Source organism: Botryllus schlosseri, chromosome 2, assembly GCF_051294905.1.
Source record: "Botryllus schlosseri isolate E-star chromosome 2, Bs_hap1, whole genome shotgun sequence".
NCBI lineage: Eukaryota > Metazoa > Chordata > Ascidiacea > Stolidobranchia > Styelidae > Botryllus > Botryllus schlosseri.
In genome coordinates this window covers 19,713,748-19,735,828 of record NC_137237.1, presented here as the reverse complement: position 1 = coordinate 19,735,828, position 22,081 = coordinate 19,713,748, and the positions used below count along the sequence as shown (strand labels likewise).

At 42.5% G+C, this 22,081-nt stretch overlaps 1 protein-coding gene across 1 annotated transcript; it reads right to left on the bottom strand.

The window, feature by feature from the left end:
• Positions 1-1,493: 1,493 nt before the first annotated feature.
• LOC145434070 (furin-like protease kpc-1) lies at positions 1,494-20,698 on the bottom strand. The gene is made up of 18 exons (XM_080311355.1): positions 18,914-20,698; positions 18,565-18,675; positions 18,376-18,504; positions 15,218-15,364; positions 14,985-15,150; positions 14,787-14,912; positions 14,565-14,727; positions 12,903-12,999; positions 12,376-12,698; positions 12,123-12,305; positions 10,530-10,661; positions 10,365-10,468; positions 10,146-10,303; positions 8,829-8,958; positions 8,678-8,765; positions 8,395-8,616; positions 3,656-3,765; positions 1,494-2,436 (listed from the first exon to the last, which is right to left on the bottom strand). Exons 1-18 carry the CDS (start codon positions 19,289-19,291, stop codon positions 2,039-2,041), a joined length of 3,165 nt encoding a protein of 1,054 aa, XP_080167481.1. The 5' UTR covers positions 19,292-20,698; the 3' UTR covers positions 1,494-2,038.
• Between the last annotated feature and the right edge of the window lie 1,383 nt (positions 20,699-22,081).

The following is a 22,081-nucleotide window of genomic DNA, read 5'->3' as shown; positions in this document are numbered from 1 at the left end:
AATTCACCCATTGTCATTATCGACAAAACGGAAAGTCATCAGGTCTCGATTATTTCTATACATCAGCAGTCTCTGAATCAAGTTCCGTGCGTGTGTGTGTTGTGTATATATACTGTGTATCTTTTCATTCGTTTATAACTGTGAGGACGTAAGGACATAGTCGTCTAATAAACAGCTATACGTTGCTATTAGAATTAGATTAATCCACTACTACTACTGCTACGTCAACTTAAGCTGTCATATTTCGTTTGGGGTCCGTTCATTTTGATGTAACAATGGAGGATCAGTGAAACGTTGACTGTTTCTCTCACAGTGGCACTGGCGTATCGTGAACAATCCGAAGATACACAAGATACAGTGATTTATCGACACCGTTTACTTCAGTGGTTCTTAACCTTGTCTCCAGCGCCCCCCAGGGGGTGGAAACGCTCAGGGGAGAAATGGGGGGTGCTGGAGAAGAATGGCCTCGCAGTAGATGGTGTAGTAGAGACATGTGATTATATAGTAGAACAATAGTTCTATATATCCCTGAGTTCTCATTGCAAACTAACATTCGACAAAAGCTGTCAAATCAAAACGTTTTTCGTTGCGCCTTTTCCACGAATGCAGTGGTTTATTTTAATTCATATAAAATGAATTTGGCGTACTTTGGGATTGCCAATTCATCGTTAAAACACTCCCGTCACGCTAGCTACTACAAGTCATTTCGACACCTTCCCATCTTTTCATTGTATCGCTGTTTTGAAATGATGAAAATATTAATGAACTGATACTTACTGATAGCTCGGGTTATTTTCCACAAAATGTTTTGAACTAGATGATGTATCCTGCAGCGCACTGCGTGTCGATATCGAAAAGGCACTGTAGGCTAGGGTACCTTTGCCCTTTGTACATTGAAGATGTTTTGAAGCTTTTTGTCCAAAATAAATGAATAAATATACTTGTATTTGAGCGCTAGGATGCAAATTAAATTGTCAGAATATTTCTTCATCGTATCATAAAGGATGATACTGCTAATTGTTGTTACCCCAATCATGTTAAAGCTAAGAGCTGTAACAACCCGGATTTGATCCCGAAAATAGCACATACAATTATACCGAGTGGTCAAATTGTGAAGCCCCAGCCTGAATTCAACCGCTTACTCATTGTTTTTTTACTACACTCCTTAAAATAGGGGGGTGCCATACCCAGGCAATTTTTGATAGGCGGCGCTGGAGAAAAAAGGTTACGAACCACTGGGTTACTTTACGACTTGACATTTTTACGTAAATTTTGCTCGAAGTCACAAGTAGATCCACATTTTTGAAGTGCCGAGTCAAGTCAAGTCACACGAAAAAGTTGACTCGAGTCAAGTCAAGGGTCGAGTCATACCAACACTGCCGGCTACACGACTTCACGGCTGTATATTGTGTGTCGATCCGTTGAATCCAGACTGTCTTCATCCACACATTGAAAGTTCCTCAAAATGTGTTGCGGGCTCAATATAACCACGATAAAATTGGTTTCTTTATTTGTACAAAATATTGACCCTGCCATTGGCACGGCAACGAGCATCGACTGTATCACACGCATTGCGCAGCAGTCAGAAACATGAGCAACGGATAAAAATGCGATGTATCATCGTTTGCACAGCATACAATGTAGAAACATCTTAGCACACGATTTGTGCTGACGATCAGCGATAAACACCAGAACATGTACCACAACACTGCCAAGACCATATCCTCCTATTACAATAGCCTCTTGTCAACACGTGGTCACAATGTTTGGCCGCTGTAAGAAATTTGAAAAGTTTTATGCGGTCATATCCCTCAAGATTTAGATTCGTATCAAGCACATGCATTCCATTAGCAGTTAATATACAAAGAAATGCTCGAGGTTACTGCCGTAATGCATGGTAGAGAGGTATTTAGTTGTGTGAGACCGAACGGATTGTTGGTGCTGTTCATAGGTATAGTGGTGTGGGATGAGCCACTATTCACTTGGGAAGCTACCATCTGTCATGTGATAGAGTTTCGAATCGAATTGTGCTGAAATGTCACGCATCCCCGTCAGCCGCTTGCTCCGCATCTCTACCAGTTATCGCTGCGGAACCTTGACTTTGTTCGACACCAATACCACTATCGACAATTATAGGCGTCTGCGGATCGGAATCGCCTGTTCTTGCGGGGAGCTGAAGTTCGTTGTCCTCTGTAGCCTCGTCGTAGTCATCATCTCCGTAGGCATGCTCGTAATAGTCGTCAGGGTAGACGTCGTCGTCTGAGATACTCGATGAATTCAATTCACTCAACGAAGGTAAGTCCACGGGTAGGAACAACTCTCCAGACTCGTACAGCATACAAGTATGACAGCACAGAATGCTGATCGCTTCATGACGACACATGTCTAGTCCCACAATTATCAAGCACGGATTTTCATTGAATCCATCCTTGTACCCTACGCCGTGTCCGAGTATGAACGCCAGAGCAGTGATAGATTCAAAAGCACGCCGACAAAGCACCAAAGTTAGCAAGATCCGCATTGCGACGCCCAGAAGAAATATGCCGATGCAAGAGACAGTACCAGTAGGTTGACGAGCAGCGCAGTATCGAATGGACAGGCAGCATTGAATCGAAAGAAGACAAATGCATATTAAAGGGATAGCAACATCATGCATTGAACGTACATACCGTAATTTTCCATGTATAATGCGCAAAAGTTTACCAATTTTTTGCCCTAAAATAGGGGGGTGCGTATTATACATGGGAACAGCAAGCCTTGAAAAAAAATCCCTCGATCAAAAACTTGAAATCACACCTTTCTTCATGTTTGTTTAAATCGCGCATCACCTCTAGCCATTGAGCCCCGTAATTCGTATTATAGAGTGTAACGCGCTGCCAAATAGAGAAGCGTGTTGCCAATTAACGAAAAGCGTGTTTCTAATTAACGAGAGTCGTCTGCAAAGTGCAAAGCACGCGATCTGTTGTTGAGTTGGTTTGCCGTTTGTACGCGAGCGAAATTAGGTCGCTGATTGCTACAAGCGTGCGCGGCAATCCTTGATTCATCGCGTCAACGACTGGCCTTAACAATCGCATACACATTACACAAGAGGCCATGTGCGCAAGATATAATCGCTTGCGTAATCAGTCGCATCTCCAACAGGACTGGTGCGCCCGACATAACCGTTGGCCTGAGCAATCGCATCTGTAATTGTAATAGGCCACGTGCGCAAGATGTCGTGTGTCGCTAGCCTGAGCTATCAAGTCGCCGACCTCACAGGCTTTGGCTACTATCTACTCTCGTTTAGAGACAATGCCGTTAATTGTATTACGATTAGCGATCATTAGGTCACGATTGTTCGACAGTGACATCGCAAAACAGAACAACATCGAATACTAAACCGCAACTATTCAGGTACTCATGTACTGCGAATGCAGGGTACGTACTATACATGGGTACAGGCTTTTTCCCAGAATATACACGTCATTTTAAGGGTGCGTATTGTACATGGGGGCGCACTATATTCGGAAAATTACGGTAGTTCATATATTAGTCTGGAATTTTACCGTTAGATGATAATTCTCTAAATATTTGCCGGAGACAGGCTCAAAGTATTATTAGTGGATGCATTCATAATATTAGTCGATACAAGCTTGATGAATAAAATCACTCTTACCGTCACGACATGGCCTGCGACATTCACCGTCGCGCAATTCGTGGTCATTATCACAACTCAAGCAGTCGGTTGAAGACGGACCATCGCAAGTTTTACAAGTCCTGTGACACCTGCGGGTGGATAAGAGTGGAATCGACTTCACGCTTTCAACTGATGCGTATGGAAAAGTGAAATCATAACACGTGTGAGTTGATATCCTTGAGATTAATCTGGTAGGCGTAAGGCCGTAAGCACTGCGTACTGGTAAGCCAGATCTCCACCCAGCTCTGGTTAATGTAGCCTACCAGTGACGAGAATCTGGTATCGAGTTACCGCATTGCCGGTGGTGGTGTTTGATTCGATTAGTCTCATTTTGGATTGTCAATTGTTATTAGGATATCGACAACGTTTCTTTGGAGATATGCAATATGCATGTAACTTATCGGCCTTCATTGCCCTTCAATCAACCTGCTACATCTTAGATGTTGATGACCAGGGCCGTAATAGCACTTCGTCAGCCCCCCCCCAAAAAAAAACGTCGGTCTTGGGCCCCCCATATGATGATGAAGTCAACTTCGGGGGGGCGAAGCCCCCCAGACCCCCATCCGGCTATACCCTGTTCATCGCTACTTATTGTCTGCATTGGGAGACGTTTACTGAGTCAGCTTTTCCCGCCTGAGCGCGCCAAGCGCGCAAAATTTCTATAATTCATGACTGAATCGGTCAATATGATCGGGAATTGCATATATATTGCCATCAATTTTTATCCTCTCTCTGCTCACGTAATCAGATTTACAGGTAGAGCCGAGTGAGGTGTGTTTGAAAAGGTAGGACTCCTCAATAAATAATTAATAGACATCTTTGGGCGTATACCCGTTGGCAGGAACGAAACAGCACTTCGTCAGGCCCCCCAAAATAAACTTGGGTCTTGCGCTTCCATAGCGTGATAAACCTACCCCCAATCACATTGTTCGCTTTTGCCACGAAATTAGTCGTACTATTCACCGAGCCAGCGCGATGCGCGATAATTTTCGATCATTCATGATAAAATCGGTCAATAAGATCAAGAATTGCATATATATTGCTATCAATTTCCTGTCCTCTCTGCTCACATAATCAGATTTGCCTCTTGTCTGCTGTATCAAAATAGAATCGCCCAAACGCAAGGCTACTAAACTAAAAGACGCACACGATTTCAAATTGGTATTTCTTCACTGGCATATAATTTTTCCCTGCGGGATGGTATTTGTCTTGTGAGGTTCAGATTGCCAACACAGGAACATTCGGCGCCAGTCATTTAGGCGCCTATGGACAGGCACCTAGACGTATTTTGGATATATAACGAAGTGTTCGGTCAGCATACGGGCAGTCCTTTTCGGCTCAGGTTTTCTAGCTGCCGATCGCTCTGACACACTTCTTCGAGTCGCATGTTACATGGCCTAAAACTTTATACGTCTTGGTGCATCGTGGCGTGGTAATGGCCAACGCCGATATGCCCATTTCTATAAATCTTGCGCATTTTTTCTCGGTGCAAGCGTACCCAAAAATGAAGATATTTGGCAACTTTAAATCGCGCGCAGCGGGAAAAATATTTGCAAAAGTTGCATAAATTTTGAAAAAATACTCTATAATTTATGCTAATTCGCGAAATAATTTTTGGCCCCCTTCGAGCTCAGCCCCCCCCCAATTGGGGGGTTTGGGTGCGGCAATTACGGTCCTGTTGATGACTATACCACAATACGTGCGATTCAAACTATTTGATCGTTCGCGGCCTGGACCATTCGAGTGATTCTTTTGCACTTGAATACTTTATTATCAAACCTACATATACAATATTATATTACATCATATGCGGATCATAACGGCTCTGTATTTGCAACGTTCTTATTCGCAATTTATGGCAGAATACGTTGATTGGCCGGTTGAATGCAAACCGCTAAAACAGTGGCCCTAACGATGAAATGAGGCATATTTCTATTAGGGCGGAGCGTGGACCGGAGCCGGATTGGATATCTGGCCGGATTTTCTCATTTTTGGCCGGAGCTGGTTCGGAGACGGATCAGTACTTTTTCTGATACGGCCGGAGTCAGATCGGAGCCGGATCAGTACCTTTTTACTACGAATATGACAGCCTTACCCTCATCCACCCTCGAATCAATAGGTAAAGTGAAACGTGCATGGAAATAGACCACATGCTAAGTCCCAGTTGGCATAATTGCTTCAGATAAGGGTTGGGTTTGGTCTTTGATTTGATCTTTGATCATTTGGCTCTGTTTTTAGGCTACTTGAATATATACTTCTTTCGGTAAAATAAATTTATTTGTAATCTTTGGATTTTTTAAAGTAGATGGTAGTTTGGGATATGATTGGATCACTTTTTTTGGCAAAATTGTCGTAAGAACTGCGCTGTATATCACCTGGATCACAATAATATTGTAACTATTGGTAGTGTCATTATAGTCATTTGGCGTTAGTCGCGAATATCCATAAATATCACAATTTTTAAGTAGCCGATCAACGGATAAATATATGCCACCCATCGATCAAATCATCTTTTTGTAACTAGATACCCGCACGTACTTTATTACCTTCATTTCTCGTTCCGCTTGAAGGGATTTTGACATGTCATGGAAATCGGTATTTCTGCTTATATTTCAGCAGAATGTAACAGCGTTTTTTCATACGTCCACTTGAGCATCAACGCTGAAAACCTTGGCCATCTCCGATTTTACTGCTGTCACAGCTAAGGCAGAAACGGGTACTACTAATAAACTAACGACACCAGTCCTGTTTGCATTATGTTTCAATCAATATTCAATACCATCCTATGAGTAAAAAATTAATATCGGAGTTTTCGGGCCGGATCACGGTCATTTTTGGAATCCGACCAAGGAGTCGGACCAGAACTTTAAAAAACAGGATTGGAGTACGACCAAATAATTTGCTGATCCGCTCCGCACTAATTTCTACGCCCTCTTTGTTTTAGTCGTAATGTCGCGATAGCCCAAGCGTTGTCAGGAATGCGAACTTTTTGTTCATTATCACTAAATCATAATTCTGATTTCTCTGGAGGCCACAGATGATAGGCCTATTGGAATTGTATTCTTTGTATAACTATTATATTCTGAATGTAACCATATTCCAATTTTCTGAACTTAGTGTTTACTTTTTTGCCTTCTTTGAATCAGGTGTCAATGTCATCGACTAGCTCAGTGGTTCCCAACGTGGGCGATATCGCCCCCCAGGGGGCGATTTGGCGGTCTAGGGGGGCGGAAATGACGAAGGGGGCGACAGGGGGGCGAAAATGGACAAAGGGGCGATGGGGGGGGGGCGAAAATAGCGAAAGGGGCGATAGGGGGGCGATGACGCGTCAAAACGGCTGACCTTATGGCCTATGAACGCATTCGACATTTTCTGTCTTGAGGAACTATTTAATGCAAGTATTTCTCAACATTAGTTAGAAATATGCTGGATAATACAACAAGCATTTCTCAATCTACTTCGCGGGCCTGATGAAATCGTATGGTGGGCCGGATGCGACCCGCGGGCCGTCTGTTTGACATCCCTGACCTAGTTTCTTTCCTTTGTTATAGAATAGGCATTTTAATACACTTTGCACTCCCGTTATAGACCTAGTGCCAAGAGAATCAACAGTTTCACCACTCCCACACACCGTCGAAAAAGCATAACACGAGAAACTAGGTGACACTGCGCCTTCGCTTTATGGCGTCAGTATCCAGTGTTGGGATCAAGTCACTACCTTTCGAAAGTGACTCGAGTCAAGTCAAGTCACGCGTTTTTTTGAGGTGACTCAAGTCAAATCAAGTCACGAGCCAAGTCCAACTGAATTTCCGAAGTATCAGTGACGATTTAAAGTCATTACATTTTGCTAGCTGTGTTAAAGTTAGAATAATTAGCCATTTATCTTGAATCAAATACTGAATATATAGCTGAATATGCATGCAAGAAGACGTTGCAAATAAAGCACGTGACTGTATATAGCTACATGATACAGTCTGTTATTATCAGCCAAGAGGATCGAATACGAAGCGTAGAGAAGTTGAAAAAAATTGATATGATACAATACACTACCCATACACATCCGGGAGAATATTAACGCAAAAACTATATTCGCTAGATTTTAATCATACAAGAGGGTTGATAAAGGTGATCATTGCGCAAAGCCGTCTGAGAAACTCAGATACGTTGCTATTGGCTATTATATTAATCTACTGCTACTACGTCTACGACAACGTAAGCTGTGATCATTTCGTTTGTGCTCAATTCATTTGTGATGTAACAATAGAGGATCATCAGTGAAACATCCAATCAGTGAATAACTGGTTAATGGTTAGTTAGGTTAGCGGTTTCTCTCACAATGCGACCCAGTCGTATCGTGAACAATACGAACATACAAAAAATACAGTGATTTAACCGACACCGTTTACTTGATGACTTGAATTTGACTCGTAAATTTTGACCGAGTCACGAGTCAATCCGCATTTTTGAAGTGCCGAGTCAAGTCAAGTCATTTTTGCAAAGTTACTCGAGTCAAGTCAAGTCATACAAAAAAGTCGACTCGAGTCATCCCAACACTGTATGACGCTAATGAAACCACGGACGAAGTCTTGCATATCGCTTTATAAACGTGTACGTATTATACGTGTACAGGAAATTCGATCGTAGGCATACGGTAAAGAGATTATATCCGTGTCGTAATTTCTGGTAAAAGGGGGGAATTTATAATACTAGCAACTCACGTGCGACATGTTTGTCGATCCGTATCGTGATAGGAACGACGTGGGCAAGTTCTTACACATCGCTTCCTGTGCAGGATCATCCCGTTTTCACATCTCGTACACTGCGCCTCGAGGGGTCCTATGCATTCCAGGCAATGGCGATGACAAAAGGCGCAGCCAGTCTGATACGACGCGATGTATGTCCCTTGCGGACATGCCGCGTGACACGTATTCCCGACTTGCCTGTGACAGAAAAGAAAATTGCGGTTGCCAAGTCTCACCAAAAATCTGCGACAAATCTCACTGGAATCCGGCCTTGCATGATGTACAGCTTTCACGACTGCCCGAGCACGTCTTGCAGCTCTGGTGGCACGACATGCATCGCTGTGTCACTGAATTAGAATCACAATGTCAATGGAAGGTTCGGGGCTTCGATAAAAGATAATTCTCTCAACCGTTGTCCAGAAACGAGTCTCTGGAGCATTGCTGGATGCAGCGCCCGTTGACTGGTGAGAAACCGATGTTGCAAGCAGTGCAGTTCTGTGCGTAAGGCCCCGAGCATTCCTTGCACGTCTCCGAGCAGAGCTGGTTTATATATAGAGAGAGGTATATATGTGTGTCCGTCAGGGACGATTATGCAGTTATAGTGAATCAGCAGTATACAAATGGCGGGTAGGCCTACAAATATTAGTACAAATCCGAGTTTCTGCAGCTGGATATTACTCTCTATCAAACATCCGCCTGCTTAAACGCTAGATTTTAATTATAGTTGCACCGAATCATGGACCGCATGGGCTGTTGGCGCTCCGATTACGTTAAGATAATGGTTCTCAGCCAGAGTACCGCTAGAAAATGGCATATTGAGGGGTGCCATCGACATAACAATATATTAGTTACATTAAAATACTGACTAGCATATGGGAAGCTGATGACTAGAAATCGCATCAAGAAATACACTTCAACTGGCCATGAGGCCGTGATTAAGGCTGGGTCGAAAGTGAAGAACTATTTTGTCGCTAGCATCAGCATCTATAGGGCTGAGCATTATGACCTTTAGTCCTCTTGGCCAAATCAGTCTCCCACTACTCGCACTCGGGATACTAGAAGTGCTAGGATGCCAAGGAACTATTTATACCTTTTGGAGGGTGCCCCGAGGGAAACTATAGTTTCAGAACCTCTGTGTTAGGATCTATCCACTCAAAACACAAGACACTGAGCGAGACATGACGAAAAAGCACGGACTGCGTTTAGAACATTTACACACAGATGCAGAATGCAAAATTATTGGAACAGGACAATATTGAGCGGAAGACATCTCTACCACAATCACTGCTTACACTATTCTAGAGCTATAGACCTTCTTGCTGAGATATAATTAACACGTGATTACTTCAAAAAGGAATGATGTTTGATACTTTCAAATTATTATGTACAGTAACTCATACGGATGTCAGCTTCGCATCAAAATCAAAAGGGATCAGAATGCACAATCCGGCACCATTTCGAAGTCGTAATAATATTAGAAATGTCACTTCAAAATCCTAGTAACGTTTTGCAAATACCGTAGACTCAACATAAAACAGAATCGTCCCAACAAGTTAGTTTTTCATTCCAAATTCAAATTCACATTGTGCCGATAACATAGCGTTTCGCCTTAGTTATCGCCCTTCAATAATACCAGCGTACTCGCGAGTAGTCTTAACACGAATCGGAATAAATAACGGTCATAATTTACTAAAACACTGTAACCCAATGCACTTTCAATCTCATACTTGACATATCCTTGTTGTCCCGTTCGGAAAATAACCCGACGGACACGATGCGATGCAAACACCTGTTGCTGTCGAGGCGTGCTTACAGGATTTACATTCCATAGCGGTGGCACCGCAGCACCCGTCGCACTCGGCATGACACTGATTTTGCGGGTAAGCTGCGAACGCAAAGAAATCATTTGCTACGCGCAAACATATAAACAAAAATTGTTCTCTCACCATCGCAGGCGTCGAGCGAAAAGTTGGGCTGCGGGTGGTCAAGCGTCCCGTAGAATATCAGCTGCCAACTCACGAGAAAATTACTGGCGGACACATCCCGGCCACTGCAAAGGGATGTGAGGTTGTGCGGGTGCGCGTATGGGGGTGCAAAGAAGGTGTACTTACAGATGTCGATATTTCGGTCGGTAGGGGTGATCTTCGATTTTCAAGCGCCAAAGTCCTAGTGGGCTCTCGCCCCAGTGATGGGTGGTCATGAAATCCCAATTTTCGAACCCCTCCCTAGACTTGTCGAGAGATCTGTAACGGAGGGTACGATTGGCATCATCGAGCGCTTCCCAAAAATGAGAAAAGAACAATATATTCAATACTGAACATATATCTTGATCAAAGTACATCGGCACCATCGTAGTCTACGATATTTCTTCCGTTTCAAGTCTACACGGAAATTTTGAACATTTGCAATTGGAACATTTACAATTATTCAATATTCATGTTCATTGTTATACGCAAAACCTTATATGATACCTTCACAAGTCATACACTATAAAATCCGTGAGCAACATTGATATATTAGCGACTGTGAGCGATCATTGCCCGCCATGTCCTGGTAATTGCAGAAGGCCCTACATAAGTACCAGGTTTCGAACGTCGATAGTCAGTATAGTTATGATACAACCGTCATTTTTACGTGGACAGCAAAATAAAGCAAAATTGATTTGACACGACACGACGCCTACTACATTGCCCAAGAATAATGAGAATATATATGTCCAATTTTGTTTATTTGACCGTATCAACCGCTACCGTCATTTCAAATCGAATTTATTTATAATTAATAATTAATAATTGGAAATTGGAAAACTCCGGAATTTTATGGCTACCTCGCAAGTAATCGGGGATCGACCTTATTAAAACTTCACCGGTGTGAGTTAGCATGGTAACACACGCGGTTGTTTTCATAGAGAAGTCGTCCACAGTCACGCCGATCCATTATGACTGGGGCGATTTTTTTTTGACATTGCAAAAAAAGTCCAAATTTTGTCAAAATGGTAGCGTTGTGTTGTCAAAATTGTTTATGAAGTCCAAATTCTTTTGTAACCTGCATTTTGTTTGTATCGTAGATGTTTGCGCTGTCGGTGAACTTATCATTTGACATTTGACATGTAGCTTATACTGTATAGGCCTACCGTTCTAGACGGCCCAATGTCTGCTCGTGTAGGAAAGCATCTTTCGTTGTACAACAACAAATTTTAAATATTTTTCACCATAATGCATAATGTAGCTACAGATTTCGTTAATATAATTTTTTTTTTTGTAAAAATCTGTCAGTTTTTAAGTCAAAAATTTTTTTCCAGCCAAACTACTTCGCAAGGACAGACAGTTCCAACCACAAATTAAGATAAGTAGTACAATTCTAACATTATGTACGAAAATGCCGAATTTACATACACGGGGGCAAAATTTTGTCAACATAAGTTGTTTGAACATCACAAAATGCCAAAATTTTCATTTTTAGGGCAAAATCTTCCGTTTTTCAGGTCAAAAAATCGCCCTACTGATAATGCGGGCGACGGCTCTTCGAGTCAGTCCGAGTGCTTCATGATTCCGGTGATTTCTAATAAGTATATATACAACGAAACATATACCGTATAACATATTTACGAGACAACGGAATAAGACCTTTCGAAAATACATGGCCCGGCAGGCTATAGAGTATAGAGTGGACCATAACAACATCTGATATCTACACGGGCTCACCTTCTCTCGAGAATGTTCGAAACTGTGCCATGCGGAGACCTCAGGAATATCCGTAATGAACCCCTCGATACGTGACGCAAGGTCATTCTAAGAATGACGTGTTCCAAGTGGTTGACTTCGTTCGCAGTTCCATGACATCCTTGACTATTCAACTCGACTCCAAAACTAGTTGTTGTAATTGTTCTGTGAATACCACGCGAAGGCACAGGTTACCGTATATATCACGCGGCATCAGCGTATGCAATTGTTATACCTTCTGGTTGAATCAATTGGATTTTCGCACCGCGTCTGTTCCGGCACGGTTGTCCAGGTACGCGACACGTGAGTAAGCAACAATGCATCCATCAGGCCAAATCCAAAAACATGAGATACGTTGAAACCAGCGCCGTTGCTGACCCAGTCACCAGCTTGCAGGCCGTTTGGATTTGATGTCCTCACGATGATATGCTGCACATCGCGCCATGTCAAATGCTCATTGGCTTCTAGCATCAGCGCAATCACTCCTGCAGCCATCGGGGCTGAGGCGGAAGTGCCGGTATGTTGATATGTGCATTGCCCGCGAAGATCAGTGGTTATCTGGACGTAAGTGTAATGGACATTGGACATATTGAAAGCACTGTGTGGCACTGTTATCTATCACGCAAAGGTTTGTATCTGAAAGGACACAACGTTGCGAGATGAGCGACCCAAACAGACGTGGGCAATTAAGATTCCATAGCAATCTGCCAAGCCTTCAATCATCGCGAATAACCAGTAGTGCAGTACGCGAAAACGACTTACAATCTTCCCTTCGTTTATTTCGCCACTGCTGTAGGTCGTTGCCAAGGTCGACGCGCAGCTTTCCAAATACCAAGGCCGATGCCCATTCTGGGAAACACTTTGAAACAAGAGCACGTGTTATGTGTTATCACTTAACCTTTACATTTCCACGGGTGCGAATATATAGGCCTACATGTTGATTTCCAAGAACTTATGACGCTGACGTCCCTATACGGAAAGCTTCGTCGCTAGCGAGATGCGCACTGGAATTCCGAAAACAATGATGGTATATGTAGGCCGGGTTTTGTTGAAAATGACAATGCATCAGAACATAAATGTTTAAAATCAAGGCCCTTGTTCAGGGCATCTTTTTATTATTTTCTCAATATTTTTATTCACAACTTCCTATGTTTGAAAATAACATACAAATTATAATATTTGGTTCATATGTAGACACGGGATAGAATGCTCGACCGTTACGCTATTTTTGTTTTCAAGAAATATATTTGGTGTATACACTTGTATTCAAGAAATATTTTCACACGACATAATCACTAATCACCATGTACGGCAGACCTAACTGAATTGAACAGTGACGGCTTCACAGTTCACTTTCACGCATTATCGGTAATGTTATCCATAAACAGGTCATTTTGCGTATGACCGGATTTGCAAAATCGATCATGATATATATTCCCAATGTGCCGTAGTGATTATTTTTTTGATATCGCTGGTGCATGAGAAATCAGCCGAGGCTAATTCCACCCTTTGGAATCGTACAGCGGTATACGCCGTACTCGGTCTTCGACTTCTACAAAATTGTTAGTTTCTCGTGTCACGGATAGTAAGTGCCGCAGATCAATCATATATCAAAAAACAAAAATATGGAATGACATTCCATTAGCCATGAAGGAAATGTCTGTTTCAATCTCATTCACATATGTCATATTGAAGTTAGTTAGATTTGCATTGTAATTGCCGTTTATTGGATCTGATAATCTTACGTTGCCAAATTGTTTATTTTTCTCTTGAATTTGAACTGACAACTCTGTACATTTATTCATCTTCCATTTATCTTTTGTTTTCATCGTATTTCATTCATTCGTTACTTCATTATTATTGTTGCCTATTACTATGTTATTGTTCCCACTTACCACTGTCCTACCTATTTTTAATTTATTCTTGACGCGAGAGTCTATCAAAAGACGATTTTGTACTCCATCGATGCAGCTGATAGATGATCCCTAAGGATCGTATCGCTGCAACCTGTATTTTATTTTTGAATATAATTTTCACTCAATACAAACTGTCTCTTTTTCGCTTCATTGGTTGCGTTATCACCCGGGTAGTCGTTCTTCCCAGCTCTACTTATGACCAGTTATTTCAATGTGTCGGAAAAGAGACTAGGTAACATTAATATAGGGCTGTATTTAACTAGCTGCTTAAATGTAACAGATTTCCTCTTCGATTACAATATTACTGATGTCGCCAGGGGATGAAAATCGCGCTTTAGTTTAAACACAACTTGAGGCATACGCATATGAATGGCTACGGGTGAAAACTAACACGCAGGACGCGGCGGGAAATATGTTTGCTATCTTCAAAGATACCGGTCTTAATGGAACGCCGACACATCGGGATAAATGAATGCAATTCAAGGGTCGCCACCAACGAAATATTTACCTGCTGATTGCGATTGTATATATACTGTTGATATAGCCATCGCATGCACACGAGTCCTTGTTATGACCGCCGTTACCGGAGGCCCATACAAATATTGATCCTTTGCCGCCACGCCCTAGTCTCGCCCCTTCTTCGAAGGCTGCTTTGGCAAGCTCGCCCGGGCCTATGTCAATAATCGACGGCGGTAAATCTTGGAAATCTCAGTTAATTCAGACTAATGACCTTCAACAGTGTTTCCGTCATCGTCCGGTCCCCACGATGCACTGTATACATCGATGTGATCACGGTGATAACCCAGCGAGGTGGCTTCGACGGCATCAGTGACTTCGCCATCAAGCATGCGAATGCCTGATTACATTTTGAACGGTTTGAGTGTCTGTCGCCAGCGAATGTATACCGTGAAAGAACAAGAGTATTTACCGCCTATCTTTGCCTCGTAAGCAGTCCCGACACTGCAGATGTTATTTCCAGAAACGGCAGCTACCACGCCGGCACACCTCGTGCCGTGTTTGTTCTCATTGGAGATGTCGTATCTCGGAGTCGGGTCATCGTCGTCGCCGTTGATGTCACGGGAAGCGCGAGGATCCTGGAAACGAGGAAAATGTCATCCGTCGATTGAAGCGGCGAGATAGTGTCGTCGGTCTTATTCTCACGTAATTATGTTTCAAGTCGGGATGGCTCTTTTCGATACCGTCGTCCAGGATAGTAACCACGACACCCTTGCCAGAATATCCCACCCGCCAAGCGTCGGATATTTTCATGCTGGTAGGGCATTCGCTGTCGTTCACTCCCCCGCAGTGCTGCTCGAATAGATGAAGATCACCACAGGAAATCCTTAAAGCTAAGAAGGCCGTTTACACTGATTGTGTTGCGACTTCGGACGACAGTGCGCCCTCTTGAAAATTCTAGTACTTTTATAGCCTCGTCAATGCGCAATGTTTTCAACTTTACATACTTTACTAATAATAATATAGATAGTGTCTGACTACAGTAGTGGCTCACAAAGTGGGGGCGCAAGATGTGGGCGATTGGGAGTGTTGAGACAAAGGGGGACGTGGAGGGAAAAGGGGTGCGCTAAGAGTAAAAGGGGGCGTTTTGAACTAAGGGAATATGTTTGGAAAATACGTAAATTAATAGCTCCAGTAAAACGAACCGATGTATGAATACGTGGTAAAGGTGGTAACGTTGACTTGACATTGCGCATTCTATCGGAAATAGTCACCAACGGCATTCGTAGATGTTCAGTTGATCAATGTTATCAGTTTTTTAACCAGGCAATGAGTTTTTTAACCAGGCAACGAACAGAATCATTAGCCATAAAGGTCTATTGAATAGTAGGTCCTGAACGCATGTTGTAGGTACAACGAGAACGAAGTTTGGTGTGCTTAATGCACCGTAAAAAAGTACTAGGATTCTGGAAAGAATATTACCATTAAATTTTATTCCTTGATTGTGTCTGTCCGGAAATTTTTACAAAGTTGTGACTGACTTTTCGTGTATCGTGCCGGGGCCTACGATATAAGTATCGTAGGCCTCGATCGTGTCTATGAATTGGATCGACCGAAAACGGCCATAAGGGTCAACGTAGTTCAGGGCCGGTCAACCCGTGGCCCATGGGCCACATGTGACCCGCGAGAAGGTTTTGGTTGGCCCGCGGGGTAATTCGCGAAATTAGTTCTATCATAAAAAATAAATTACCAAAATGAAATAACCACAATCTGATTTCGGATTTTGATGTCTAAAATATCAGTTCCGCCGCATTGGCGTAGCCAAGAGCCGGTGACATTTTCGTAGATCGTGGTATATGGCTACAATATTTAGCGTATTAGCCGAAATCCTCGATAGTTATGAGTAGGGCAAGTTTTTGTTGCACTAAAATCGAGAGAAAGTTGCATGCAATTTTAACAAAAGTTGCAGTAAAGGGTTGCATTTATAATTTTTGTTGAATTATTGGGGTATGAAATACTCGAAAGGTTCCGTTGTATAACCTAGTTCCTGCAGAGCTGCCAAATTTGTTACTTCGCCCTTTAACGGTCTGACAAAACCGCCCAAAATTACATTTTTGTCCGACACACAGCAAGAAAATCATGCGATGCGGGAATAATTTCCCACCCAAAAGCCAAACGGCACAGCGATATCCACCTCCCCCTAAAACAAGTAGAATAACACAACCCAAACCCCTGGGTCTGCAAACTTAACCCAAGGCATTACAGAAAAACTCACTCTTGGCAACTTTAACAAAATCAATAGCCTGAAAAAGGGGACCCAGTGAAAATGTAATTTTCGTGAAATGGGAAACCATTGCAAATTCAAACGATATAGAATTAATAAAGCGATCTATTTACATATTATTCGGGCAACGTCGTGCTTGGCAAGGCGAGTTGAACTTTCCTCCATTGTTTCATTGATAACAGTGAGATGCAGCTAGCCCATCGTATAGATCTTTGTTATGCAAATCGAAGAGAGTAGAACCATACTAGAAATAGCTGATAGCATGTTTTTAAATCGCCCCTTTACATATTTAAGCAATATTTGATAAAAGTTGCAGTAAAAATTGGCTATGAAAAATAGAGAAAAGTTGCAAAAAGTTGAATATGAAATCCCTCGAAACCGCTTAAAACATCATAGTACCTAAATTCTGAATATCTACGAAGCTGTCGGAAGCTGTAAAAGAAGTTGCAAAAGTTGCAAAAACTTGCCCCAGTTATGGGTCCAAGCGCCGAATAATCATGTCCTTGCCAAATGAGCAATGTTCCCTCTAAGCAGCGCACGTGCGCAAATGCGTGTGCTGAAACAGTCTCTGCGCACAGAAAATCCGAGCTGCGCACAAAAAATCCGAAGTGATGCGTTTTTAATCGTTGCGCACAGTTGTCCAAGGGACCAAGCAGGCGCGCAGACTCATGAAAAATTAGAGGAAACATTACCAGCGGCGAATAGTCTTACCACTGAAGTCTGAAACCGAGGTACACGTGCGGCCCGCATAGGTAAATACTGCACTCCGTGAAGAAATGAGAATTTGCAATCACGTGCGCCTCACGAAAGATATTTTTCTTTTAGTATGGTCGCGTACGCGTGAGCGATACTGATATCATTTCAATAGCGCATCATTTTCTGGGGATGGCGAAATAACTTGATGTAACAAAGTTATAAATAACAATGGACTAGCTCGAAGTTAATCTGCGAGAAACTAATGAATAGTCTTCTCCGCGTGGCATGAACATTGCGTAAGATTTACTCAGGACCGTAACTGACGCTCCCCAAACCCCCATGGGAGGGGCCGAGCTCGAAGGAGACCCAAAATTATTTCGTGAATTAACATAAATCATGGTGTATTATTTTGGAATTTTTCAAAAAAAAATTTCGCGCAAGCCGCGTTTCAATTTTGTCAATTATATTAATTATTGGGTACCCTTTCCCCAACAAAAAAACACGCATGATTTATAAAAATTGCCACTTGGGCGTCGGCCATTACCGCGCCACGGCGAACCAAGACATATAAAGTTATAGGTCATGTAACATGCGACTGTGAGAAGTGCGCCAGAACGATCAGCAGCGAGAAAACCTTGGCGGAAAAGGACTGCCCCTGTGCTGACCGAAAACTTCGATATATATACATGCGTGCGTGATCTGGGAATAAGAGACGTTTCAAGTCCTAAATTTAGGATTTAGAACATAGAAAGTGTTTGCTTGTAATAATAAACCCTTCCATGTGCCCCCACTAACGTTTCACATCTCGGGTAATGGAGTTTGTCGCTGGGGTTTGTCGCTACATTTCAGTGTAAAGGACCATAATAATTATCATGCAACAAACCATGTACCACATCCGCCTCCAAGCGGGGTCGTTCGGATTTACTAATGGTGCAGTGCGGTCTCGAGACAGAGTAGGGAGACGATTTCTGCGAACTCGTTTCAACGCCTTTAACCTTTCTGCCACCATAACCTGAATTAAAACAGCATAAACGTTTTCGGCATTGAGCAATTTCCATTCCTACGCCCTTACGTGTCGGTCGTTTTGGAGTCTGGTCATTGAAAGGGATCGATGAGCCGCACTGATGGAGCGTTTGGTTATCCGCTTGTCCTCAAACAGATACCACCCGTTCAAGGGTTTGATCTATTCAGACATAATACTGCTATTATATGACGGTCGCATCTCGAGAGATGGGAAGCCGCTTATTATGAAGATGTGTAATTATCGCGTCGCGCATCATAATTACAGAAGGAATCTTCAAAGCGGCGCTTTGAGCGTGACATGTTTGTCATAATGTAATGGATGGCATTGACTTTCCAATATCCGGTCGTAATCCTTCATTTCATTATTTACGAAGATCTTGATATAGTGAAATACTCACTTGGCCCTTGAAGATAAGTCCGTATTTGGATGCAAGCGCTACGGCAAGTTGGTCGTCGTTAATATCCAAGTTTACTGCGATCTGATTCAGATACGCCGCTGGTTTCTTGTGACTTTGATACACGTGTTGAACTAAATGTCTTGATGCGTCGCTTTCTCTTTGAAGTTCCGTTGCGTGAACACCAACCGTCATAGAAACACAACATGCTATCCACACCATAATGCAGCCGTAGTTCAGCCTGGTACTTCTCAATCGTGCATAGGTGGACACTGACAGGCAAGCCTCGGTACAATGTCTAAAGTTTGGCACGCAAGGTAATCCGTTGTTAAATTCACGCGGCTTTAGACATATCGATCTTCTTTTTTCCGATAATTCCATTGCGTATTATTAGTTCAGCATTCGCAAACCTACATTCGGATGAGAAAGTTAATTTTCAAAGCTGCTAAAACGGAGATATAGTAGACCGCGCATAACGCTATAAGGCTACATATTATAACAACACAAGACGACTAAACTAAACAGTTTTCGTTTCCCAGTCGATTACTTAATAATCCAGGGTACTATGTAAAATACTCTGGCTGCATGGCAAAGCGGTTATTACTAAAGCTTCTGGTAGTGTATAAATTTTCATCTTTCTAAATTCTTCAGCGGTACGCTCTTTCGCCAATCGAACTCGGAATAAAATGACAATTAAACGAGTTAAGAGTTTACGGTCCTTCGGTGGCTTTCCAAATACAGATTGAATCGCTGCAATGAGAGTCTCGTTCTCCTTCACTCAGTACGATCCAATCTGTCTTCAAGTCATCATTGGCCTGATCGCTCGAAAGGAAGTTTCCGTTTTCTGTTTTGAATCAAGTACATCGAGCATTGATGACAGTCTAATTGTCAAAGGACAGATGATACCGTAATCGGAATACCTCAACATTCACTACGAAATTGTTCGTCTAAATAGCATTCTCAAACTTGCGCTTACCAAACCTAATGATATGTCTCGCTTTCGTCTCTCCCGGCCACAATCGATTCAGCGGCGACCAAAGATTTCAACTTGATTATTAATTATTAGATAACCAAACCTTGTCATTGAATATACCAAATGTTTCAAATACCAAAACTGCTGGAAGTCACCCGTTCCTAGTAAAATGCTCAAATATTAATGAGTCAGAATCCGGGATCTACCCATCGATATTTACCAATCCGTAACACCCATCGGTAACTTAGTCTCTCCGCCGAACTATGCACCAATTATAGTCACGGGGTTCATATCCCGGTCATAAAAACCATGAAAGTGTGAGTAAGAGAAATTCCCGAACCGCGAAACGCAATAGCGGTCGCAAGTGTGCAAGATTTAAGATCAAATGTTTGAGGAAAACTATTTTGTGGTAGGAAAGCGTTGGAAAATGCACCACGGTATAGCGAAATAGACGCAGATTTTGTGGCAATGACTAAAACAGCGTAACTTGGTAAAGTAATTCTCTTGGAAAAAACGTTGCAGATATCCACATCATTGGGACCAGGGTAACGAGCCGTGATTTACTATCGCAAAGTAGCTTGGCTTACTTCCTGCTCAAGATTACACAACTAATCGCTACCTGACCCATGGCACGCCATTTCGAATAAATGGCCTGAATATTCACGCGCTATTTTATATTCTCACACATCTGCGTTACGAAGCTATTACTGTCAACGTAAATTGACCTTTTGTAGGTACGCTCGATTGCCCGTATTATATACTCGTCCCCGACTGTTATTATAGCAGTAACGTACCGCACAGAAACGAACTACGCTACAATTTTCGAACCACGCTTTCGCACCACTACAAACTCTACAACCAGTAACTTAACTCCCTGAAAAACACGATCCTTACAAAAGATTGACGCAGTGGGATTATCTCCACAAATCCGCCCGCTCGTTCTCGGCACCCTTTATCTGACGAGATCAAAGACGCTGGCACGAGCCGCGTCACGCCCGACAGGGATCGGAACCCTACGGAATAACATTTCTCCGCTCGCATTCGGAAACATCAATTTTGTTTTACGTAATAATCGACCCCTCTTAAAACTGGTGTAATAATAATAATAATAATTGAGAGCTGTGACGGTCGCCCGACAACGGCGTTTTCTAATAATGCCCATGTAAGTTGGCTGATATGCTATCGTCGATACACCTGGTCGTTTGGTAGAAATTCAGGTTGGGAATGGCAAAATGTGAGAGCAGGTAATGATGAATATTGCACTCTAATAAGATTAATGACACTGACTAGTAAATTACCTTAATCTGAAACACTAAATTCATACCGACCAATAATCATCTTTTTTCAGCTTATTCACCGGCACAAAATTATTCATCAGTTTGAAATCACGATAATGTGATTTTATCGTGTGATAGTTGCATCGTTGAGTGTCCATTTGCTGCAACTGATTCAAGCCACGGCGAGATGATCTATGCGAAGGTTACCAGGGTTATCGGGTATTATCATATCGTGTACATTACAATAAGATATTGGCAGACTTGTGGAATGTAGTATAGAGTACACATGCAATATCGAATGCACAGACTGTGACTCAGTTCTTCACGTCTCGGAAATACAACACCCATGTCACGAGTACGTCGGACATGGTTTGATCTATTTACCTGCAGCGCGCAACCGGAACCATGCTGGTTTTACTGGCTCGGACAGCTACCAGTCGATTAAATTCCGACAGTGACGAGTTGCAGACGCATATCGCTATAGTAGGAATGCGAAATATCGTATTTCAGTAAAAGAGAAATGTTTCGCCGAAGTATGTCTAATGATCGTGTCAAATTACTCATGATATCCACACGCGAGATTGGTTGACACGAGAAAGCCAAAAGCTTATCTGTAGTTGCACAATGTGCACACTGCATAGTCTGCACACTATACTTGAACAGAACAGTCAACTCCTTCACCACATACTCATTCTTTGTGGTTTTCACATTGACTGTAGGGGTGGAGCTAAGAGATGCAAGTACTGTGATGTTGTTGTGATTTCAAGTTTTTCGGCATGTGTAATCATTAGTTTTACACTAGGTTTATACCAGTCACTTAGACGGGGTTTGCTTGATTCATTACTACCGACCTATAACCAGGTAATTGGTGAGGTACGACATCATACCGATTGGGTACATCGTAATTTGTATCGCAAGATT